This window comes from Platichthys flesus, chromosome 7 (genome assembly GCF_949316205.1).
Source record: "Platichthys flesus chromosome 7, fPlaFle2.1, whole genome shotgun sequence".
NCBI lineage: Eukaryota > Metazoa > Chordata > Actinopteri > Pleuronectiformes > Pleuronectidae > Platichthys > Platichthys flesus.
Window position 1 is genome coordinate 19,385,488 of NC_084951.1, and position 26,202 is coordinate 19,411,689.

General features: G+C 44.8%; 1 protein-coding gene across 2 annotated transcripts in view; it reads left to right on the forward strand.

Moving 5' to 3' along the window:
• The window catches only part of LOC133957365 (metabotropic glutamate receptor 7-like), a 61,931-nt gene extending 36,385 nt beyond the window's left edge, over nucleotides 1-25,546 (forward strand). The window contains exons 6-10 of one of the 2 annotated variants that reach the window (XM_062392908.1): nucleotides 628-828; nucleotides 7,628-7,767; nucleotides 11,518-12,453; nucleotides 21,166-21,418; nucleotides 24,446-25,546. In XM_062392908.1, the coding sequence (XP_062248892.1) occupies nucleotides 628-828; nucleotides 7,628-7,767; nucleotides 11,518-12,453; nucleotides 21,166-21,418; nucleotides 24,446-24,495 (1,580 nt within the window). In that variant the 3' untranslated portion in view covers nucleotides 24,496-25,546. The remainder of the gene's footprint in view (nucleotides 1-627; nucleotides 829-7,627; nucleotides 7,768-11,517; nucleotides 12,454-21,165; nucleotides 21,419-24,445) is intronic. The other variant, XM_062392907.1, reaches the window with a different exon arrangement.
• The last annotated feature ends 656 nt before the right edge of the window (nucleotides 25,547-26,202 follow it).

Genomic DNA, 26,202 nt, shown 5'->3' on the forward strand with positions numbered 1-26,202 from the left:
TAAAATTAGCAGTAGTATTTTTGTTGTGATTATTTCCATTCACCCTTTGAAACACAGCTTTTATCTACCCTGAGTGTAAAATGACTAATTTCGGTTGGTAACAAAAACAAAAATCCAGCAGCGGTGGCACATTATGTATTCAAGCAGTGTCTCAGCAGCACGAGGCGAAAACCTTTAGAGCAGCCCGTGAAAGAGCAGGAGACTGGGAGGAGGATATAAAAGAGCAGGAAGCCACTGTAGCAGAGCATGTTACTAAAGTTCACGGTGATCTTCATCACCTTGCAGATGGGACAAATGACGTACATTCTTAGCAACCTATTACTTTGTAATACACCACAGTAATTCAATCCGAAATCTGCTCTGTTTGCCACAAACACATTTTCTCACAGTTCAGCCTGATATTTTTCCACCTCGGGATAAAATGTGTTTTCTTATTTTCCGTGCCACGTCGTCCCTTAAGGTGTTATTCCTTCCAAATCTAAATTCAAAGCAAACGGTGAATGGGGGACGAGAAACAACACAAGCGAGCAGGAGATGATGGGGCGTGCTGGGAGAATGTAATGTCTAGTGGCTCGTGGTTTATTTGGTTGTTACTCATCCCTCTTTCATTTTTTTCCTCTCCCTCAGGCCAGGAGCGCATCGGGATCAACTCCAGGTTCGAGCAGGAAGGGAAGGTGCAGTTTGTGATTGACGCGGTGTACGCCATGGCCCACGCGCTCCACAACATGCAGAGGGACTTGTGTCCTGATCATCTTGGCATTTGTCCACAAATGGAGACTGCGGAGGGGAAGACGCTGCTGAAGTACATACGCAACACCAGCTTCAACGGTGAGTGACGCGCGCTGGAAAGATTCCTACAGAGAGCACGGATCATAACAGGGAAACGGTTTTTGTTTTTCAGTTCTGGAGACAATTCATAGCTCATGCTGACTATAGTAAGTGAGATCAAATTAGATCACTTGCTGCTTATCATAGCTGCAGATGATTTATCTTCTGTGGTTTCCTTCGAACAGTATGTTTCAAGCTCTATCGTGTGGCTTCAGAACAATCGAGCATACTGTGCTAATGGATGAACCAGCGATAACATAATATGAGATCTGTCTTTGCAATGCTACGGATTCTCTCAGTGCATGAGTGTAAATGAGCTTATACATCCACTAGATCATTAAAGGAAACAACTCATGTGAGAAGATGGATGTCATTCTCTAAACTGTACAGCAGATATGCAGCAGGAGCCGGCAGCCAGTTAGCAGAGCTATTTAAACATTAATAACCATCCATTATCCATAGCACTTATCCCGTGAGGGTCACAGGGAGAGCTGAAGCCAATCGTAGCGGGCATTGGACGGACGTCAGGTTACACAATGGGCAGGCCGCCATTGTATCACAAAGCCAACATACAGACACAAACAATCATTCATACTTAATATTCACACCTACGGTCAGTTAAGAGTCTCTAATTAACCTAATCGCAATCTGCACGGCTGTGGACTGTGGGAGTCAAAGACCGGAATACCTGCGGACACCTCACTCAGGCCCGGGGAGAACATGTGGGAACCTCTTTGTTGTTAAACCATGCATGCTGCACCAAAACATGTTTTTTAATCTGTTAAAAAAAAAGTGTGGTTATGGTTTTACGGACTACTCTGCCAATAGTTGCTGCTCCTACGTGTGACCCGCTGTGAAATGGAAAATTGCTTTAACCCTTTAGTTTCTCAATAGACTAAACAGACAAGATGCAATGTGTCGGTTAATTCGGTTAAGAGGTGCGAGTGAGCAACAGCTTTTTAACTTTTTGGAAAGAGCCAAGGCTAGCTCTTTTCCTGCTGTTTCCAGTCTTGATGACGAGCTAAGCGAATCGTCTTCTAGCTTTAACAAACTACTTACCAGACAGACTTGGCAAATAGAGCAAATAGGAATAATTGAAATACCAAACTATCTTTAACTGCTACGTTGTCTGAGAACATTGTGGCTCAAAGGTGCTGCGTGTTCATATCTCTCTCCAATGTCAAGATCAAATATATCTTTCAGAAAAACTAAATAAAGGACATAAAAGCCAGAGTCATCCTGGACTATAAAAATTGGGCAATGAATTCCTACTTTACCACCTCCTCTGTGATATGCATCATATGCAGTCGCTTGTGGGCTGACTACAATTTACATTAGCATTTAGATTCATTTATAGTTAAAAGCACCACAATGTTTTCTTGATCTATGCAATATTTTCTGTGATATATTATGGGTCTACCAGTACTTGAACCTCTACATAATTCCGCCCTGTGAACAAAGTGATGTGGATGACACTTAACAATTAACGGCAAGTAGCTATAAATGACAAATACTCCGGAATGCAGGAGTGGAGGGCGAGAGCCAAATGGGAGCTGGGGTTTAAAACCAGAGAAACTTTGGTCTTTACAAATATGCTGGTATGTATGTCAGCCAGTGATCATTAGAGCCTCCTCTGAAGTGCATCGTGTCTTCACAAAATGTTCCAGATAAGATTCTGCTGTTTAAAATCAGAAATCCGTGTAATCTTCTCAGGAAACTGTCCTACTTTGAGAGGTAGACCCGGCTCACTTCGGGCTTTAAAAAACACTGATGTAATTGAATGGATCGTGTGGGAAATGTAAACTTGTTTGGACATATCGTTCTAATGAACCCCTTACTATCCAGCTCTATTGTTTCTTTTCATTGTCTGTTTCTTAGATCAATTATGTGTACACTTCCGACATGGTTTCTCACGTATATAATCTGAACTACAGGGTCCCAGTGGCTGAAAACCATCGGGGAGAAGACAAATCTTGGTTCGTTGCCAGGTTAAATAAATGGCTGAAGAACATAATAACACAGACGGACTTTTCAAAAAGATTCCACCATGAAGAATATTAAACTAAACTAATTGTGGGGCAGAAGAGATCGAGTCGTTTTTCTCTTGAACCCACAATTCATCTCAGGGATTCGAAAATGTCCTTTCTATTCTGATGATAAATTAGGATTTAATTTCACTCCATTATTCAGTCAGAGATGGTTCACGTTAACGGATTTCTGTTTGACAGGTGGAGATGTTTTGTTTTGCCCAAACCGATCGGTGCCAGCCAGGTCCCCTCAACACCCGTTTCAGGCTGTAGAGGTAGTGGCTTGTTGTCACATCACACAATACGAGCCGTGCTTGACCAGTTAAAGCTAAAAATAGACATTAACAATACCGTTGCAGAAGCGGTATCTCTCCTTAGATCTGATCTCAGAGCTGCAGTCTTTCTCATAAAGGATCAGATATTGGCTCTTTGCAGTCATCTCTGAACATAGGGCTTTTTGTTTGCATTCATGTGTTTTCTTTTAACTGAGGAACGTGTGTTGCTCTTCGATATTTACGCACTTGCCGTATTTGAATCACAGTTTTATTCCAGAGGGCCTAATCCCTTTATGTCCATTCATAATTCTACCTACAAAGCTCTGATTTCCAATATTTTTTTTTTTTTTTTTTTCTGCCAAACAACAACAGACCGACTTGAAAAAAACATCAAAAGATGTTGGCAGGGATTCAAAGGTCTGGAGTCAGCCTTTGAAATTCCTACAAGCATTATATATAAGACAAGGCTCAAATCCCAATAAAACACCATATGCATTCATTTCTTGAAAGACTTTCTCACTGCTCTTCTTTTCCTATGGCAACCATTAGTTCCTCCCTTAATCTAAAGACATGCAAACTGGGGTTATGTTATTTGGAGACCTTAGATTGTCCGTAGATTTGAATGTAATCGTTTGTTTCTGAATCTTGGCTGTGCGATACAGTAGCAACAGCCATCTGGTGAAACCTTTTTAGTTTAGCTGCGTGAGATGTTTAAACCAAAAGAAACCTTTTGTTTTAAACAACAAAAAAAGGTCGGGGGAAGGTTATTATAAATATATAAGTTGTCTTATGGTTTCTTTTGAAACTGTCTGTAGATGTAGAGCCCCTGAGACCTTCAGGGAGACTGTTGCACAGTTTTGGGGGTGTAATCAACAAACGCTGCCTCGCCACGACTTTTAGTTTTGACGTCAGGAACGATCAAAAGGTTTTTTTCCAGTCGGAGGATATCAGGGACCGTGCAGGCACACATTTTTTAAGCATGTCTGCAAGGTTCGATGGGGGAAAGCCTTCCAGTGATTCAAGAACTGGTATAAGAATTAAACAAATATATATTCTGTGACTGACAGGCAAACAGTGGACACAGATTAAAATTGGAGTGATGTGGGCTCTTTATCTGTTTAGTTTTTTTTTAAGAACGGTTGGATGGTTTTTAAAAGCCCTAAATCAAGCTAATGTGACTTTAACAGGAGTCATAACAGCAGAAGTAAATGGTGCATTGAGGACGCTCAGTTGTATATTAAGTGTATCAAAATGAACTACTGAAATAAAGGAACATCCAGAGCAGTGATGCTTTTTAAAATAGTTTGAGAATAACACTGTGTCTGTGGCACTGAGGAATCACATATACTGTCAAGCTACACTCGGCCACACAAACACTAATGCTGTTATCATTCCTCATTAACTTATTAATGGAATTTGTTGTAAGAAAAAAGGAATAAGATATCACTCGACCTGTTTTGGCATAATTTAAGTTTAAAAAGTGTGTTAAGGATCTTGGTCCATTAAACGTTTGAGTTCTAGTGTCGTGCATCTCATATTCCTTTTGTTTTGTGTACAGTCGAGGCATCGTAAGAGTTACACTTTATAATTATCCATGCACAAAAATGTGTGAAAGCGACTTCCCAGTGAGCTAAGAGCTAAAGACATGCCCGGCTTTGTCTAATGCGGTCGCTATGGCAGCAGTGCAGAGTTCCAGAAGGCAAGAAGCCCACCGGTTTTAAGGTGGAACTAAAGGAAGCAAATATATGCAATCGTTTGAGCCGTGCTAAAAAGTCCAAGGACACCTTAACTAGGTGCAGATTCATGCATGGGACCGGGAAGCCGCTGTTCGATCTCATAACCATCTGGGCTCCTGTTGACTTTTCTGCAGGTTTTCGGCATCTGCAAAGGATTTAGCAGGACTGTGGTTCTGACAAAGGCGACTCATTTCACCTGAGTCAAACAATAAGATCTCCACCTCCTGCATCTCCTCTTCCTCTTGTCCTGTCTTGCCATTGTGTTCTCTGGCGTTTTTTACCGGCGGGTGAGTGTTGCTCTCCTGCAGCTCCGTCAGGCATATCTCGCTGGCCCTTTATTGCATTTCGACTGGAACCACGCACATTATCCTGTGTACGCGCCACCGCTAATGTGTGATTGAGAGTGAAGGAGTGTAGGCCTCCTTTGTTGATCCCCCCACTGTGCCGGAGTCACAGAGCTGAGGAGTGAGAGGCAGGAAAAAAAAAGGAAAAGAGGGGAGAATAATGATGCGAGAGAAACACAGCAGTGGATCCCCGGTCCACCCACACCGCTCAGCGCAGCAGCCGTGCACTTTTGTTCGGTCTTAGTTCAGAGCCACATGCAAATCCATAAATCTGTCATCTTAGACGGCGGCCTCACGAAGGTGTCTACACAGACAATTTTGTTCCCCCGAAAATAGCCAACGGAAACTAGGAAGGAATTTCTAATGCCTTTTTTTTATCTGCACACGCACAGACAGAGCACTTAATTATTTGCTCTAAAACTGAAGAGCGTCAAGTGCCCAATCACTCGTGTCACTTAACTGAGCAACTGTGTGTGTTTTTTGTTATTTGTGTAAGCCCGTTATATTTTCTTGCTGGGGGCATGGAGTAAGAATAGTAACCCCGCCACGGTTATTGCCTCCATGAGTCAATACCTTGTCAACATCTTTTTGCGGTGTGTCAACAAGTCGGTCGTGTGTTTGGTGGAAGCAGAAGTGACAGGAAGGTGAATGCCAGCCGCCAAGCTTTAGTTTGGTTTTCATTAGGTTTTTTCACCATCGGCTCCACAGGGGGCTTCAAAAGGATAACTGCTACGGCTAATTAATTATTGAACAGTTTCGTACGAACAGTTGAAATCATTTGGAACACTTGTCCAGCTTCATCCTCTGTGCTGACACATGGTTTTTCAATGAAATAGTCACCGGCTTTTAAATGAAAAGACAGATGGTTCAAATGACTCCAGCGGTGCCATTTCTGTATTGTTAATGTGGAATATGTGTGCTGCTACTTTGCATAACAGCAGATAGTGAGGGATGTGTGGCTCCGCATCATCATGGAAATGGCTGCTTTAAGTCTTATCGGCTGTCTTCACAATAGTGTCACAGAGTCAGGGAAAAAAATAATTTGGTTGCTTGTATTGAGCGTTTTATTAAATTGGCCTCACTGGCCTGTGAAGGGTTTTTTTCCCTGGCTAGTTCTGCTTTTCCTGTTTCACAAGTCTTTGCCTTGAAACTTTTGTACAATGTTCAATGACAAATGTCCTTGGAAAGAAAAAAAAATGCAGGGAGATGAAATTCCCTCCTGGCTTTTAAAAATAAGGAAAAAAGGTTCAGTGGCCTTCCATCCGAAAGCCACGAGCTCTGTTCTAGATACAAAAGTGTTTTGGACGTATGCTGCTGCTCCCTTCTCTCCACTTTTTATAGCCAGAGCTATTAAAGTACTTAATTCCCATGCTAAGTGTTATCAGACTCCCCCCGTCCCATTTCAAAAATGGTATCTCCATTCGGGCTGATGAACTACTGTATTCGGTGCCAAGGTGAATAGACTTGCAGCATCTTTTTTTTCTTTCTCTTGCAGCATTGTGCGACGGTAGAAATGACCTCATCCACCATTCAGCACTCATGTATAAAATACAGCACAACCATTGTTCCCATTAATGCCTTTCAACATCCACTGCTGCGAGGGAGAGCTCATGTTGAGTGACATCTGCATTAAAACGCCGCCTCGCACTCACTCCCCAGCCAAGAGGACTGTTTGATTGAATTAACCTGCACACATCCACACATATTAGTGGAGGCACTGCTGAGGATTGAGAGCTCCCACAGCTTCACATTAAAACAAAACTCTATCACTATTTTATTCCTTTTTATCACTATCTTACCTCATGCGTGTGTTTCAGGTGTCTGCGGCCCTCTCCGAGCTAATTAGTGAAATCTTCGGGGCTCTGCTTGACACAGGCTGCTCCACGCTGAGAGCAGATGGGAACCACATGATGCTCTGGCTGACCTGTTTATCCTCGCCACGTCTCCTGTTGTTGTCCACTGCGTGACTGAAACGCGCCGCTCTTAACCCAAGGAGCTGCGCGCTCATTGTAAACAGCGGCCAATGTCGGATTTCAAAGCGCAGCTGAGAGTCCACGTGTCCGACCGTGTTTGGAATGTAAAAAATATTATCCCCCTGTCACCCGTGTGCAGCCACGGTGATGCATAGGAAGCAGGTGAGGGAAGCGTTATGTTGGTCAGTGGGGAGCCCGATTCCCTGCCCCAGATTATCATGAAGGTTCGACATGTAGGTCACGATGTGTGGAGGAGCAGACGCACACACACTGAGATCCTTCTTGTTGTCCACATGTTGGCTGCCACGCAACCTAAAGGCAAGGGGTTAAAAGGTCATGTTTCTCCTCATATAACAGGTGATGTCTCACCCTGTGAAACCAGCGTCTAACACCTCTCTCTCTCTTCTGCTGTCCTTTTGTGTCCTTCTCTCCTGCTACGCACAGGCAGCGCCGGCACCTCTGTTGTGTTTAATAAGAATGGCGATGCTCCGGGACGCTATGACCTGTTCCAGTTCCAGGTGACCAACTCCTCCATCCCGGAGTACAAGATGGTAGGACAGTGGGTGGAGACGCTCCAGCTCAGGGTAAGACACTTCTCTGACACCAGGAGCCCAAATCATGTAAAATGGTGTTTGTATGCTTGTGTCTAAACAGGGTATCCACATTCAGTGATGCAAAATATTCACTTGAAGCCACTTGATGTGTTTTCCAAAATTGAAATTTCTTACGTGACAAGGAGGTGCATATTCTTTGCATCTCAAATGCGGAGAGCACTCAGCTGCAGACTGGCCTTACTTACATTCTAATTGATGCATATTAGATGCAGAAAATTAATCTGTTTGTGCAATTTAGCAAGAAAAACAAAGTGTTTGCACTTTACCCAGCAGACAACTCTTCACAAATCCAGCAGGTGTAGTGTTGTCCTCCGGCAGTTAACATGTTCTAACACACAAGACTCGTTGATGTGCAGCCTGCTTACGCACTCGAATGGTGAATCAAATCACATGTCCCTGCATAGAGTTACTTTAAGACTTTATTTCACAAATTAAGTGTTTATAGTTGTACTTGAAACACATTTTTTTTTCAGAGGTTATTAGCGTCCAAACAGCTGCTTTAAAGAAGAGAAAAACACGCAATTAAACCCACAATAGATTTTCAGCTCGGATTGTGGAGAAGGATAAAAGGCAGTAATTATAGTGTGATGCGTGTTGTGTGCTATTAATCTGGTTCTACCTGTAAATGGATTGTTGGAGCAGAACAACAACCTCAGACAGGATTTGATTTGAGGGTCCCAAGATTAGAAAGAAGAAAGCAAGAAAGAAAAGAATGCAGTGAGGCTTTGCTCTCACTAGGTTGATGGAGATCACGCTTCTCCCACTTGCATAGGTTGGAGGACCGACGGGGAAGGAGAGTGGGAGGAAGAGAAAAAGAACATGTTTTTAACCCAAGTGTCAGTCTATATATGATCAGTCTTTGGCAGCAGAGAGCAGCTGAAGATGTGGACTCTGTTAGAAATCGAAGCCTAAATACACTTCTCCGGTGTCACGGTTGGTGCTCGGCAGCTTTTACTGCGGGTTTCCCTGTACTGTACGCGATGAAACTCAAAATCTATGATCCAAAAATTGAAATTTAAAGTGCACCCCAGAGTGAAAGATAAATCATATGGAAGGCTCTAGGTACTCCAAGGATTTTAATATAAAAATAAGTGAAAATGTAATTTCACTTTTTGACATTTCCAAATGATAGGCGTGGAACCCATGGGGTAACAGAATGGATAAGTCGTTTTTCATTTCACGGAATCCCTAAGTATCTTTGATTCACCTGTTAAAAAAATACTTTTACTACCATATTAGTGGTTGGGGCAGCGCTAACTTAAAATTACACATATTCTATGAGAGAATGACACCTGAGCTGGAAGTTTTTTATGTTTTTCAATGGAACTCAGATTATAATAAATGAAAAAACATGACATTTACATACAGATGAGGTAACATTTGCATAATAGTGGCCCGGATCAGAAGAATTACGTTCAGTCGGAGGGATTTGATAGCGCAGGTGGAACAATGTCTGCTGCTGTAGTTTAGTGCTTCATTCTGTTTAAGTGTGATTACAAACCAATCGCTGTTACAACACAATTATATTCCGATGCAGTAGACATTACCTTGTTCACTAACACATGAAGAGAAATCTAATTTAAAGGTTACCCCGGAACGAGCATCCTCGCGTGCTCCGCCACCGTCCATAAAGCACCGTATTAGACCATCCCAGCTCGCCGAGGCCCAAATTAACTGTAAAATTATCAGCTACGGCTAAAACCCAAATGGAAACTACGGCAGCCCTATACGAGTGCAAGGTGTCAAAAAAAAAAATCCTGCTTCTGGTCTCCATGGAAACAGAGCGTTTGGTCTCATTACAGTTTCCACACTGTGTGTAATCGGGAGGTTTTCCAGAGAGCAGCATTTATTGTCCAAATAACAAATGGCACCTTCATGCCCCCAGATAAATGGCAGATGATAATCTACACAGACACCCACAGAGACAACGCATTTGTCATGAAGGGGTGGGTGGGTGTGTGTGTGTGTGTGTGTTTGTGTGTGTGTGTGTGTGTATGTGTGTGTTTGCTGCATACCTGCACTTTTTGTATCTGCAATTATAGGAGGCTGTCACATTTTTTAGAAGGCTATTCTAGTTTTGTCCTGAACTGCACTCGTGTTATACGTGATGTTATTTTTTCGTACCTGGAGAAGTGATATCTACCGATGTTTTCTGATAACGAGGTATGGGTCTTGCAGGGGATTTTGTGCAGGACTATTTCTTGGAGTCTCACTGGAGTCAAGCTGTCATCACAGCATTGCCAGGCAATCAGCAGTCAGTTTCTATCTTTGATCACATGAGCGATAACAGTCAGTTACTAGTATGTCCACACATACTTCCACTGGGGTCGGACAGTCTGAGTTTAAATTCAATCCAACTGCACCAGATTTGGGACATTCCCTGATTTTGATTCCCAAACTATGCCTGTTTTTGTCAGTCAGGCTCTATGAATTATTCCATGGGGAAGTTTAGAAAAATGCTGCAGTTTTAAAGTCGGCCCCCTGTTCTGGATTTGCACCAAAATATATATTCGGCTCTTCCCTGACCCATATCACACCCGTGCAGTTTAATGCAAATCTGTGCCGTTGTTTTTGTGCAATCTGTCTGACAAACAAACGAAAATAGGAAGGTACAGGGGTGAAGACCTGACCTGAGCAGAGCTAATCAGGTGTTTGATTTACCTCTCCTCTTATTTCCAGTCTTTATGTTAAGCTAAGTTCGCTGTCTCCTGTCGGTGGCCATTCCCTTCACATCAAGGTGTAATGTAACATGAAGTCCCGCTGTTGTGACTTTAATGCAGGTATTAATGCACCTTGTAATTGTTTGATATCAGCAGCTTTAGAGGACCATCAAAATATGTTTAATAAGTTTACCAGTACTCAGCTGATTTCTATATTTTAATGATTTTATTTACCCTGGTGTAATCACTGATACTGTATATTGGTGTGAAACTGCCTAAACCATGCATCTTTAATCTCCTGGTGCTTTAAGAGTCATGGATCAGGACACGTTCATAATAAATCAAAGGATCGGCTCCGAGCCTCATGAAAGCTTTTTCTAACTCCTTTCCAGAATATGCAAAAGCCCTAAAAAATTCAATTTCTTCACGGCTTTTTTGGGCCGGGTTGTACATTAAAACTACAGTTTGAGCTTAAATCATGAAACAGCTCGGGGTGTTTTTGGTTCGGGGATCCAGATCGTTCTTCAGTGCATCTGTATGCTGCACTTTTTTAGTTTGATGGCAGGATCATAAATAGGAACAGCTCTGCGAAATCCAAATGAGGCATTTTGCAATCCCAAATCCCATTCTCTCTCCTTCTCATCACGTATTTCATACCTCACTGGCTCCTGTATTAAAACATAATGTCTTTTGCATTTCACATTTCTTTATTTTTATTTCACCGAACAACGGAAAGCTGCGTTGCCATGGGGATTTCAATTACTTCCCAGTATTTGGGAGAGGCAATCCCTCGAAGAAATTGGCAGGAGAGATGTTGCACTGTATTAGGTTAATCGTTTTTTTGACTACTTTGAATTCTTTTTGCTCTTTTGATTGCGTTGCTCCTTGTTTTTGCAAAGAAGGCAATAGTAATATTAATTAGTGGCCACTTAATAGGCTTTGTAGGAGCAACAAAAGTATTCCTCCCGATCCACAAGGGTTGCTTATCTCTACTGGTAACTCTGGTGGATCTGCCTGTTCCTAACTTTTCTTCTCTTGCTGTGTCATCTCTCTCTCCCAGCTGGAGGAGCTTCAGTGGCCAGATGGGGAGCAGGATGTGCCCATCTCCGTGTGCAGCCTGCCCTGCAAGACTGGAGAGAGGAAAAAGAGGGTAAAGGGCATGCCGTGCTGCTGGCACTGTGAGCTCTGTGATGGTTACCAGTACCAGTACGACGAGACCTCCTGCAGACTGTGTTCCTATAACATGAGGCCCAACCCCAACAGAACCGCCTGCCAGCCCATCCCCATCGTCAAGCTGGAGTGGCACTCACCCTGGGCGATAATCCCCGTCTTCCTGGCCATGCTTGGAATCATCGCCACCATCTTCGTCATGGCGACATTCGTGCGCTACAACGAAACCCCCATCGTGCGGGCATCGGGCCGGGAGCTGAGCTACGTGCTGCTGACGGGCATCTTCCTGTGTTACATCATCACCTTCCTCATGATCGCCAAGCCCGACGTGGCCGTGTGCGCCTTCAGGAGGATCTTCCTGGGCCTGGGCATGTGCATCAGCTACGCCGCGCTGCTCACCAAGACCAACCGCATCTACCGCATCTTCGAGCAGGGCAAGCAGACGGTGACGGCCCCGCGGTTCATCAGTCCCACCTCCCAGATTGCCATCACTTCCAGTCTGATCTGTGTGCAGCTGCTCGGCGTGCTGGTGTGGTTCGCCGTGGACCCGCCGAACACCATCGTCGATTACGATGAGCAGAAAACCATTAACCCCAAGCTGGCCCGCGGCGTGCTGAAGTGTGACATCACAGACCTTCAGATCATTTGTTCACTGGGCTACAGCATCCTGCTGATGGTGACCTGCACCATCTACGCCATCAAGACACGGGACGTACCGGAAGACTTCAACGAAGCCAAGCCCATCGGCTTCACCATGTACACCACTTGTATAGTGTGGCTGGCCTTCATCCCAATTTTCTTTGGCACAGCCCAGTCGGCAGAGAAGGTGAGTCATTTTCCCTCTTCGCTTCCCCCCCCCCCCCCCCCCCCCCCCTCCGTCACCACCCTTCTCTTTGTCTGTCTCTCCCTCCTCTCACAAATTTCCCTTTCATTCCTCCAGCCCTGTTTTTTATCTTGTCCAAACACATGCAGACTGAAATGGAAACACAATCAGAACATAAAGAGGGCACACAAACACACACGCATCTGCACTTATTGGTTCAATTTCTTTTTTTGATTTCCTATTCACGTGATGCAAAGAAACCCACACTGGGACATCTCAGACAAAAATAGGTATCTAACAGTAAAAACGGAGGGGGGTGCCCCGCAGATCCAGATGCCATTATCTCAGCTCTCACGCGTGAAGCTCATCATATAGCATCAAGCCTTATTCTGTGGAGGGGGGAAAAGCGGGTTGAGGAGGTGGAGGAAGAGGAGGGTGAGGAGATGAAGGAGGAGGAAGCCAGGCAGGAACGGGGGGGAGGGGTTGTAAATAGAAGTTTGATTCAACACATTCCGTCTCCTGACAGCTGCGCTCCACTCAACAAAGCGTTTGACATTGGGTGCTCCTGGAGTTGATTGAGAATACGACACTTTGACCTTCTGTGCTAGTCATTGCTTATCTCACCAGCGCTGGGCAGAATACAGATGCATTCATCTGCCGGACTCATAAGTTGCGCGTGCTGCATGGCAGGCCGAGTGTACCAGACGGCGCGGCGGGGGGGAGTTTTCCACTGACGGGACATCGATGCTGACAGGAAAGTGTTACTCCTAACCTTTTGAGAGGCACCGCGTTCAATATCCCTCCTGCCCGGCCTCTGCCTGAGATGGATCAGAAACTGATTTTCCTCATCTCGGGTTTGCCGCTGATTTCACAGATGAATTACACCCTCAGCAGCGATTAGGAGTTCATTATGTTACTCCGGGTGACGAGCAAGCAGTAATGTGTTTATGTTTCCCCTTTATGCAGTTAACTCTTTCCTCACGCCGGCTCCTGCACTCGCGCTCACCTCCAGCTCACACCGCATTTTCCTGCTGTAATGGCCTTTGCGGGTGCATTTCTCCACACTCCCCAGCCACTGCTGGTGCGAAGTGCCTTTGCATGTCTTCATAACATCCTCGTGCAAAAGCTGCAGTGTGGTTAAGGTGAAGTGAGGCCAGGTTATCCATCATCTCCGCTTGTTTATGCTGAGGCTCTCAGCACACATTGCTCACATCTGTTCCTGCTACAACCGTATTTACTGGGGAACAAAACTCCGTCATGAATACTTCAGTAAAGTAATGGCACAAAATACACATTTATAGGAGAGTCGTGTCATTAGGTGATAAATAGCATTGATGTTGTATGTTTTTGTTTTGCAGGCTCGCACATGAATAAACTACTGGAAGCTAAATGTGATCGTTTAGACTATATCCTCATTTAACGTTCTTTGCCCTATTGGGTTTTATGTGCAGATGTGGCTCAACACCCACACAGATTGGAGTAATCTCTCTCACTGCAGGTTGTCCAATATCAAAAGACACTGAGATGATGTGATGCCAGTTTCCAATTATAATAAAAGAGAAAAGCGGCGCGTGCGGCCTCATGTTGTTTTGTTACATTCTGCTGCAGTGGAAGTTGTGCGTTTCTTTTAACTCAGCACCATTAAATGCCCTTATTTTCCACACCTGTGCCTCCCTCCCTCTGGTTTGCTCATTCAAACTCATGTTGAGGGAAACGGTGTGGAAATGGTAGCAAAAGATCACAGAGCAACCCCCCCCCCCCCCGCCCGTCTGCCTCATCTGCACCTGCGTGTGCTCAGTCAGCTACTCAACACTCTCAAGTTAATGACTGTGAGAGTCACCAGCATCAAAATTCATGTGTCCTCGGGCCAAGAGATCAAATCCGTTATGAAAACAAACTGCAGGCCTGCGAGTCACTACAATCACACTCGGAAACAATCACCCACCAGAGACATCTGCAAAATGCTCGAACGTGTTGTACATACACAAACGTTGTGAATCTCCTGGATATTCCACAGTTTAACCATAACCTTTGTTTTAAATAACTATAATACAACCAATTAGATCCAACTGAGATGAAGAAAATAAAAAAGGAATTCATGTCAAGTGCATATCTCTACTGCATTGTTTATTCTCAAATAGTCAAATAAAATATTTCGTGCACATTTTGTTTTGGTTGCTGGATTATCGGAACAGGACTTTGGAAAGATGTTTGTGTGTCTGAAAAACACCGACCCACCTACTAGCTCCTGGTAAAGGACTTTATTTGCCGCAGTGACTTTTTGAAAATGTCCTCAGTCTTCTGATAGATACAGAGTCTCCATCTTAAATACCCACAATCCACAAATATTGAACAAAATACATCAACCAGGGTTATTCATAAAAAAAGTCAGGGTAACACCACAGTCAGTATTACAACCTTCAATAGGAAGGATAGCTGTAGAGAAACATGCAGGACTCATGATGGAGGAGGTAAAATCCCAGAAAAAGTCTAACATCTAATATAATAAGTCTTTTGCTTTAACCTCCAAGGGCTGGAGTGCCCATTGTGAACATCCTCAAAATGTCATGCTTAAGGGCACAGACTTGAATATCTCCCCCTCGGCCAATATCAATACCAACATCGATTAGCCTGCTCACGTTGGTGGACCAATGTATCAGTGACACTAATGTAAAGGAACTAGGAAATACATCTAAAGGAAACTGTAAATGAAAATGAGAACCAGCAAACAGAACAATCTATAATACAATGAAGCACTTTCCCTGAGGCTTCGAAACTTTAAAGTAAAACACCCACACGAGTCACTCTTTAAAAGAGAACACCATGTCACGAAAACTCACACAATATACAATGAAACACAATAAATAAATAAAATTGACGTACATTTCTGGAAACCACTTAGGCTCTTGTAGAGACGCCTCGTGCACCGCATGAACTTCTCAAAGATGGACCATCCTGCCAAGAATCATTAGCAATGACAAGCTCGACTTGCCGAACCGTTCTCACTCCATCTTTCAGGTTAAACTGAAATTGCAGCTTATAATCCTCTTGTCTCGCTGCAAACAACTGCTCTTGACAGGAGCTCGACCTGACACTTCCTGCCGAGATGTGGAGTCTTTTAAAAGTAGTGGGAGATTTCCAGGCCGATCAGTTTTATGCTTGAAACCTTCGGCGGATTGCACCAGAGGCAAACTGCAGGCAAGAACTAATCTAAGTCAAATTGATCAAGTGTAGTGCAGAGACAGACAGGTTGCCATTTCTATGTAATCGATGTAGAACATTGGTCATGATGAAGAACATCCCATGACATCCCATGACCAGCTTCTTCTTCTTCTTCTTTTTTACCAAGCAGGAGAAAGCGTGACATCCCTGTTTTAAACGCCTCAGCTGCAAAGTGGAAGTTGTGATAACATGCTGTAGTTTTCAGTTGTGGTTTACAGAATTCGACAAGGCTGAAAATCTGTCGTGCAGAAAGCAGCCGCCCTTTTTATTTCTAGCTTTGCCATGTTCTAGTGCTGGGTCCCTTGTAAACCTGCCTGTTGGGAATGAGCTGTTGGCTTTGCTGGTTGCGGCTTCGTCTCTGCGACTGTGAAAGCGAGCTGCGGTTATTTAATTGTACACGTGCGTTGCTATGAGCACTCTGTGGCCGTTATCAACAACGTCGCTTACTTTAATTAGTCGAACGCTGCTACCACAGAGCCTGTTTGTTTTAAATTCATTAATATTGAATGGGTCGCGTGTCCAGATCCCATCAAATTCAATACTGCTCTTCCTCTGGCTCTGAACAATACACACGCAAGGTGTGAAGCCGACAGGATGAACAGTGACCTCAGGGAATGCGAGCCATAGACAGACAGACGGAGATTTCAGGAATAATTTGATAGAAAGGCTTATATGAAATGCAAAACTATAATCAAAAATATTGTTTTTTATTGTAATTAGTTCATCAATTTGCATACACAATTTGAAAATAAAAAATGTTAAATAAACAAGTTCGATGTGCAGGCTGAGGCATGATGCTTGGTTGGTCTGGGAATCTTCCTCTAAAAGGTGAGACAGCAAAGTGTAACCAACAACTCCATAATAATAATAATAAACTTTTATATTTCTATCTGACCAGAAATAATGGGATTCAAATGTATGCCTGCTGGAAGTACTGCTCCTGGCAGAACAGTGGTGGATCGGGGGGGGGGGGGGGGGGGGGGGGGGGGGATTATATGTCCAACATTAATGCACAAGTCCTGATTCACTAAGAGGCGGTGGACTAGTGGCAGAAGGTTGGACTGTGGACAGAAAATCCGACGGTGGTCTCTGGTTCTAATCCACAGTGTGACAACAAAAACAACATACCTGGACGGACAACACCTGGACAACACCTGGATCTGTTCCACACTGTCAAAGTGCCTACCACACCCCACTGTCTAAGTGCCCCTGAGCAAGGCACCTTACTGCCCTAACACCTGCTCCCTGGGGCGGCGTGCATGGCTGCCCACTGCTCTGTGTGTCCTCCTCTGTGTTCCCCTCTTGCATGTCGTGTGTGTGCATGTGTGTGGGACAATGAATGTATCTTATCTTATAAGGTTCACATTTTTGTAACGCCTTGTCTACTTTTGGCAAATTTTTTTTCAGGCACTTCGTAAGCACACATAAATTAGACACTTTTTATTATTTAAATTTACTAATTGACTTTATTGTTTGTAGGTGATGTATTGGCAGGTCAGGGGTCAGGGTTTGGGCCTGCCCCCCCCCCCCCCCCCCGTATCTGCCCTATGACAGGATCACTGTTGCAACCCTTTATTGTTTTCCTTGTCTGGAAAAAAATAAAGCATGACATTGTGAGGTCATTGCATCTTGCAGACACAGTATGCGTTCCCCTCTGCGCCAACACTAGGTCAGCCACAAAATTACTATGTTTTCTTCAAACCAGTATCGATGGAGCTCTCCTAACCTCTGACTGCAAGGCCCTGACCAGTATCGAGTTGTTTCCTCCTCTACGGTGCTTGCTTGATAAACTTGGGCCCATGAGCGTCAGCACAGGCAGAGCAGGTTTTGTGTCGCACAGCCTCTTTCTCTGCCAATGTTGAAGCCAAGAAATGGGGATCACCCGTGTAGAGTCCAAGTAAGACCCTCCACACACAGAGCTGTGTCTCCACTCGGGGGTTTGCCTGCAAAAAAAGCCAGACAGAGTTATTCATGACACGAGCCGGGGCGAGAAAGTAGGCCGCCCAAAACAACAAGAGACACGCAGGTAGTCGAGAGGAGACTTCAAATACTCTGGATCCATTATTGAAGGCGTTCTGTAATGGGGCAGAGAGCATCCTAATCGGCGCTTACACAATCAAGTCCTTCTCCGTGTGCATTTATACTAACCATCCTCAACTGAACTATACCCAACTAAATTGCTTTTGCAGTAAGTATATCCCTTGTGGGCGTAATTATGAGAATTATCCTCAACAGCTTTTTGTCTAATGGAAACACACGCCGCTTGTTGTGGCTGGCTGTTGCCGTTCGTCTTGTCAATGAGATGTAAAAAAATCTCCAAATCAGACGTTTGATTCCTGATGAGGACGTGAATAAATCATCAACGCCGGCTATAAATAGAGGGTTGCCAAGCAGTGGTGAAAATGACTTCATGTATTTATTTATGTTAAAGCAACAGAAATGAATTATGAATGTTCTGTGACAAGCTAAACATTCCAGTGGTGGGTGAGAGGGGCTACGAATTTGGGTCAAGCTCATGGAGAGGCAGAAGAGACAGGAAGAGAGAGATCTTTAGTTTGGTTTGTGTGTGTGTGTGTGTGTGTGTGTGTGTATGTGTGTGCCTGTCTTTGTCTCGCTTCATTAGAGGGAGCCTATATACCGACACGTATTTATTTGTGTGTTTGTGTTTGTTTGTGATATATCTTGAGCAAGCACCTAATGCTCACTGTGCGTTTGCTCAGTTCTCCTGCGTGGTCAATAAATCAGCTGCGATAGGGTCAGCATTGCAGTCGAACGCATCAGAATCTCATTAGAAGCGTTTTCCAGTCGTGTGTTTAGCTGCTCGCACCCATCTCTGAAGTGTTGCTATGGATACCAAACAGGTTACCAACCAGCAGACATGGAAGCACAGCGCCGGGCTGAGATCCTCCGGTGATTATATTTTGATACCCTGTTGTACTTCTTGCAATACTTTGATCACTTGCCCCAATATCGAATTGGTGAAAGAGACTCCAAGACTCTCGGAGAAGGGACGGCGTCTCTGCCCCCCCCCCCCCCTGCTCAGAGCGCCGTGGCTCCGAGTGCACCGAGAGCATTGTGAAATTCATACAGTTATTAATGCATGGTGCACCAGCCAGATGACTGCCTGTGATGCTGCTCTCTCCACAGCTAGCGGGGAGGGGATGGAGAGAGAGAGGAGGAGGCAGTGGAGTGTATTGGCATGTTGATGATATCAGGCAGGCGGGTGATTGGTGGAGATCGGAAGACAAAGGCATGACTGGCATGTAAATGACTCTTGTATGAGAGAAATTACCATTAGTCGTGATGTTTACCAGGGAAAAACTCTATGCAAATGGTGACATTTCCTCCTCTCTGTGAATCGGTGAGCGGTTTGCTGCTCTGCAGATACTCCGTGGAGCCTAATGTGCTTACGCCTGTATCCTCTCCCCGTCCACATTACCAGTGGCTGACTGGAAGGCTGCATATAAGTGACATCTGATGCTTTCAAGTGCAGTAGATTAGTGAGAAGCCTTGGCTGACGTGCTCTTGAAACTGTAATGTCCTCTCTTGAAGGGATCCTTCTCATCAAAGACCCTTAAATCAAATAACAGGGTCTCATGTGTCTCCTGAATGACTGACTTCACTACCTCATTGTGAAATCATTACCTTTTTAATGAAGTCACTATAGGATGCCCTTGTTAACCTGAATCATAGCGGCTTACATAAGCGCACAATTACATTTTAACAATTATGTAACCTCTGAAAAGGGATGTCATGAAAAGAGAATGTACGAGTGTGAGGCTCACATGAATGGTTATCTTATGAATGATCTTACCACTTAGCGCGGTGAGAGCCTTTCACAGGCGGCACTCCAATGGTTCCAGAGCTGCGAAACAAAATAACAAACGCAGACCTGCCGTCTACTGCAGACACAGTGCTTAGTCCTTTATTGTGTTCTGCGGTAAAGTGGGCCCAGCTACAGGAACCGTGAGAGGAGGAGTGAGATGCTCAGAGGCTGCAGATTGCGGCGGTCACACATGAGACAGTCAGAAGCAAGCCTCAAGTCTTAATCGACAAGTCTCAAGCAAGTGCATGTAACTGTAGACAGAAAATAAAGTCACGTCACCGATGATTTACTCCTGTTCTCACATTTAAATTCATTAAAACATTTTATATGGAGCAGAAACTAAAAAAGTCCGGCTATGTGTTCACAATATTTGCGTTAATAATGCAAGTTAGACGGCAGTATGTGAAACTAATAGTCACCGTTTGTGACCCGACCCGACCGACCAGGTTATGTCAGATGGACATTGTGTGAACTGTTTAAACCTCACGTTAGCACTGCAGCTAACTCCCCAGCTGAAAAGACACATATCTGTATCTGTGGGTGTTACAGTGGTGGATTAAGGTGGATTTGGTGGGAGCCATGTCACTGATTTTTCAGCTGCAGACCTTGCAAACCAAGGTCAGCTCCTGACTGCTGTCATCCACACCCTAATAACATAATCCTTAAAATCCAAATCTCAAAATGTTCGGACTTTATACCTCCTACATGAAAGCTTCCCCGTGCATTGGCCCTGCAGGTCTTCGGTAGGTTGTTAGGTTTGCACACATTGCACCACAAATCAACATGTGTGTCAAAAACAAAATGTAATAAAAAATGTAATTGTTTAATAAAAAACAAACACAACCTGTGTTAAATCAAATCCAACATCATTAATGTTATGACTCGTGTCCTCTGGGCTGACAAATGCTTGAGCGGTGAAATAAAACAAGTGATGTTAAGGTAGAACAGAGGTGACAGCAGTCAGGGTCAGTGGATGAGGGGTCCGGGCACACAGTGTTGGAGCGAAGAGGCCACGCGAGGACATTTCCAAGTCACGGTGATGCTTCCGCTCTTGTCATTAATACGCTTGAACCGTCTTTGACTTGAGTGAGTTGCTGCAGGTCAGGCTTTAATAAATGCTGCTGGATTATGTTGCTGTGCGCATGGATGCTTCTGTCCCCACAGCTACACACAGCAAGTCTACAGACCACCGAGTAACTGACGATAGTGTCACATCGTTAAAAACAGGCATTTCTGTTATTTAATGAAACTAGCGGATCTTACCAGGAAGTTTAACATTGTGCTCGTAAATCAAACAAAGATATCTGGTGATGACGCCAGCTCCTGCGTCCAGGGATGTTTCCTTCTCCAGGTTTGGAAAAAGGACGAGCAACGGCCGTTTTTCACTGGAGGCTCGTATCGTGTTAACAGGCAGTGGTTATTATTAGGTGTTGCCTCATTGCTGTGCTCACCAGTGTGACTGTTCTGTAATTGGCTGCGGATGTTTAGCCATCATAGCTGTCTTGTCCCTCTTTTTTATCGATTAGAATTTAAATGCACATCCACATTTTAAACCCATTTATTAAAAGACGTCAAATTTAAGTTTGTGCCTCAAGGAACTTTTCAAGTTGTTCCTGCTCGTCCAGTCCGCACTAAAATCTCTTTTACCTGTCTGTGCTTTGTTCCAGCTCTACATCCAGACCACCACCCTGACCATCTCCATGAACCTCAGTGCCTCGGTAGCACTGGGCATGCTCTACATGCCCAAGGTGTACATCATTATCTTCCACCCCGAGATGAACGTGCAGAAGAGGAAGCGTAGCTTCAAGGCTGTGGTCACAGCTGCCACCATGTCCTCACGTCTGTCCCAGAAGCCGAGCGAGAGGCCCAACGGAGAGGCCAAGACGGAGCTGTGTGAGAACCCCGCTGCTGACCCCATGAGTAAGTGGCCCAGTGAGACCACGGCACCGCCTCGGAGCCACGTACAGATGCACCACGAGCCGTGTTCACCCAAGCTTATATTAGATCACAATGTTTAAAAGATGACTTCTGGTCAGAATGGATTTCAAACAAAAGCTATACGCTCCTTCGTGGTTTATTATTAATGAAAGTATTCAGATATTTAACAGTAGCAAATCACTATAATATAAGTCGCTATGAAAACACTTTAAGTGCTCATTATTAAACCATGACTGGTCCCGTTCTGAGAACAGTCTCTCACTATATTGTCATTATTTGTCTAGAGACACATATTAATAAACACTTAAACTTGCTTAAAAGGACATGATACAGCAGTTTGTTATAAACCCCATGTGCCTCTACACCACTGATTCATTCAAAATAGGTGATCTTAAGTATCGTATCTGCACAATAAAAGTTTCTATTGGTTATAAATGTTAATTTCCCAGGGAGAGCGAATGAGATGTCTCCACATGCGGTCTCTTATCTTTCTCATATATCCTTTCTCGACTAGAGAGACCTATTCCAGCAGTTTAATTGGGTGGCTGCTTGGGTAAAAAAAAAAAGTATGTATAATGTTCCACAGAATGGACGGAGTCATCTTGTCTCCTGATAAACGGTTCGACCTTTAGCTTGGTGCACGGCAGAGAGAATGAGACAAGATGGGGGACTTGCTCTGTGAAGAGATTTGAAGAAGCAGGGCTTTGTCACCAGGAATAGAGGCAGATAATCTGTGTGTTACTCACACCACCCTTCATCTGAAACAGTAAGCATGATCCAGTTAGCACAGATAATGCTGGGTATTAGTGGATGAGTGGGGTAGCCTACACACCTTCCCAGTTCGGTGATGGGAAACACCAAACTCTACAAACTGGCAAAGTGCAGCCACTGTATTTGAACCCAGTGTTGCCATGGAGGCTCTAAGCTGCTCTCTTGTTGTCAGGATGGAGACGGGGATGATTGACAGATCATGCAAATCTGACATCACAGGCTCCAAAGGTCTCGTCTCCTGCAACGCCTCTAATCACAGAGAGTGATCATGGCACCCACAGGTGCAGCCGCCCCTCTGCCCCTCTCCCCTCTCTGAGTGATGCCTGTGAGATGACAGATCTTCCCGGGAATTTCTCCAAACAACCAACAGTTGTCACGCTCATCTGTCATGAGCCGAAAGAGCTTGTGGGTGTGTGTCTGTGTGTGTGTGTGTGTGTGTGTGTGTGTGTGTGTGCGCGCGTGTGTCCAACTGTGACAGCTCGTGTGTGCGTGCGCTTTGCAACGCGTGTATCGGCGTGTGACTGAATGTGTGAGTTACGCACATTCAGTCGGAGAGATGATGCAAGTGTATCCGGGGACTGGGAACACATCCTCGCCAGTGACACACGCGGCTCATCCAGCACCTACACATTCCGCATGGAGGGCGAAACCCAAACATCTGTCACGGGGAGGCACATCAGAAGTCCCCGAGCGGGGCATGCGGGCTCCCCCCCAAAGTGCAGCGCGTCATGTGCTCTGTGCGTCTCTCACCTTCTGTCTCTCCCTACATGGACGAGTCTTATCGCCTCGTCGCTGCTCCCGGTGCACTCTCTCTCCCCCCCTTCTTTTTTAGCAGCAGTGGAAGTGACATTTATTAATGCCGGATTTATGTGCATGACCGACCCGGAACCTGAACTGTGCCATGACCGTCCCTGGAGACTGTCCGTCAAATCCTGTACACATCAGGGAGCCAGACCCCCCCCCCCCCCCCCCCTCTCTCCTTTCAGGGCCCGTCAGCGCCGGACCGGACCACTGGGAGAGATTTATAGGATTAGGAGCGTTAACGGTTCTGCTGATTTCTGGTTTGTATTGATACAGTGTAATGTCGCCATGATTACGCCTGTCAGGCAGGGGGATTTCTGCTGTCCCGTTCTTCTCCGACGTAAAACGAAATTAACCGGCACACGTGGAAGCTCCCATTCCTTCCAGTAATAATGCATTCATCCACAAACCAGTGCCGGGGCGAGAAGAACCTAACAAACATGAATAATCAACAGTGTGAAAGGCTCAGAGGAAGGAGCAGGTAGATCGGAGACGAGTCCACACGCACAGACACAAACGGAAACCACCTCCATCAAAGTGACGGCTCCTCCTGAAGAGCGTTTGTGGTTCACCCGCAAGAGTCTGTCGTACATTTCCCTAATGTTTTATTCATCACTCTTTCTGGCCGAGACTACACAATGCAGCTGTAAAGAAACGGTGGGACTTTAATTGCACAGCCCACGGGAGTTGGTCGGCATAGCGACATTAAAGCAGCGGAAAGTGAATTTATAGCAACGCCTGTGATTAAGAAAATGCATAGTGCCCTGCGTGTGCGACTGTGGAAATACACATTCTTCCACTCGCTGACTACATCTTCATTCATCTTATCCCGGTTTTGCCCACCGCAGCGTCACACACACCGACCAAATATCAACACAATCCAGATAAATAACCCTAACGCCAGTGAACTCAAGCCCTCAAACAGCCGTTTAAAGAAGTCACGAGGAGCCAGAGGGACGCGCGCTTACAAAAGAATTCCCTCGCCCTAAAGGTTTGAGACTCAAATTGGTTTTCACAACGCCAGATATAACGAGAGGACAAACACACACACACACACACACACTCGGCACCTAGGCTCTCTGCCACGTTCAGATATGTTTCCATGGCAATGCAGACTGGGATCACATTGCATGCCCTAGCATTTGTTCGGTGCCCACTTGTGTGGTGTTTGTGTGTTTTTTATCACGAGTTGCCATCTGAAAATAGATTATCAGGCTTTACACGGGGGCACTGAGAGCTGGGTAAATACACCGGGACGCGGACCCACTGCACACAGCTGGTGATAAGACGGCCGCGGCCTCGTAGGATGAGTCCCCCGAAGCGTTTTGTTTATTTGATCTGCTCACAATTTCTTTCTTTCTTTCGTTTGTTTTTCTCTCAAAGTAAATCTTAATCTTTTTTCCCTTTTTTGCTTTTTTTTCCATACTCTCTCCTCAGGTCAGGCAACCAAGAAAACATATGTGAGTTACAACAACCTCAGGATCTGACCTGCTTGCAAATCAATGCAGTTTGTCCTTTTATCTGTGATTGAAAAGGGGAAGGGAGCGGTGGCGGGACAGAGGAAGACAGACAGAGACGGGAGAGACAGCGCAGGCATCCCAGCACCTGCAGTACCTATGCACTCCAGGCCTGTGGATAGCATCCAACCTTCATCCAGACATGATACATGAGTCCGGGCGGAAACTAGCACAGCTGGAGGCCGGTGTGTTGTTGGGCCTCCGGAAACCTAACTGTAGTTGTTAAGCTTGTGTTGTGGCCCCCTTCTCTCTGACAGAGAACAACTTGCCTGCTAAAAGGGGGTCACGGTGACAGAGGACAGACACAAAAAAAATAAATAAAAGAAAACAGTAAAAAAAAATATACAGCGGATCTGCTTATGAGATATTTTCTTTTGAAATGTCATTAAAGCCATATTCTCTTGGGGTTCCCATTATCAGATTTCTGTTCTGTATTGTTTCTGAGTGATTTTCTTCTGTGCCTCTTTTTCCTTGGAGTTAATTTGACGACCTTGAAACAGCAAGCTCTGCCACACACAGTATTTTTGTTTTAACCAAAATCAACTCCAACAATGTTAGAGTGATGGGCATTGTAAGTATATTTTTTTTGTAAATATTTGAGAGTATTTTCATGTTTGGAGTACAAAAAACTAGATATCCAGTCTTTGTTCAATTGGATTGGGATGGTAATGACAAAGCACCACAAAGTGTTCACTTTGCATGTGCCAATGTGTGTCTGTTATATTTGATGTAAACAAAAGAATGAAAAAAAAAAAAGAGTGAAATAAATTCTGAAACTGACGATGAGCTTCAGCATCCTCCTGCTGTGTTTTCTTGACCAGGACTGAGCTGCAGAATATGGCTTTGATCTGTTGGTGACCCCCCCCCCCCCCCCTTGTCCCGATCTGCAAGCATGTTTGTTTTACATAGTTTCGTACATTATTGGGTGACATTATTAACAGAGCAACCATGCAAGTATGTTGTGATATCTGTCAAATTATGAACATGTAATAAAAAAATCATTTTGTTATCTTTTCTACAATGAAGCCTGACATCAGATCACAGTTCTTTCTGTGCATGTGTGAGTCCCCTGTAAGTGTGTGTGTGTGTGTTGGTGTATGTTTGTGTTTCATATGGCGTTGTTTACACTGGCCTATGAATAAGAACAATTAATCACTGTGCTGTTGACGGGTTTCTGTGAACCGATGTGAATGTCATGTGCTCGTCCACTGCCCCCCCCCCCATGACGGGGCACATTAGCGAGCTCGCTGTCACGCAGAGACGAGACCCCAGCGACAGGAGGGGACGTCCGCTCGCCCCCCCTGCGCTCCCTCCATCTCATCCCCGCTGCTTCTCCCCTCCACGTCTCACCACCGATCCCCCCACATTAATAATACAACATGTCAGATCAATTTGTCCTGCTGATGACCGGGCCTTTACGAGCTAACCGTTCGTCTTCCCCGCGCCTGCCTGCGAGCATAATGTTTGTGTTTTCGACATTGATTATTATATGAAAAACATGAATAGAGCACTCATAAGGGGGACTCCTGTTTCCACAGCCGGTAAGCCTCTCCCTCCAGGCTGGCACATGATATATGACTGAGAGGTGCTGATTCCTCTTTTCTGTCTGTGTGTGTTTTGGGTTTTTTTTCCGGGGGGGGAATAGAGGGATAGAGATCCTTTCCCACACAGGTTTTC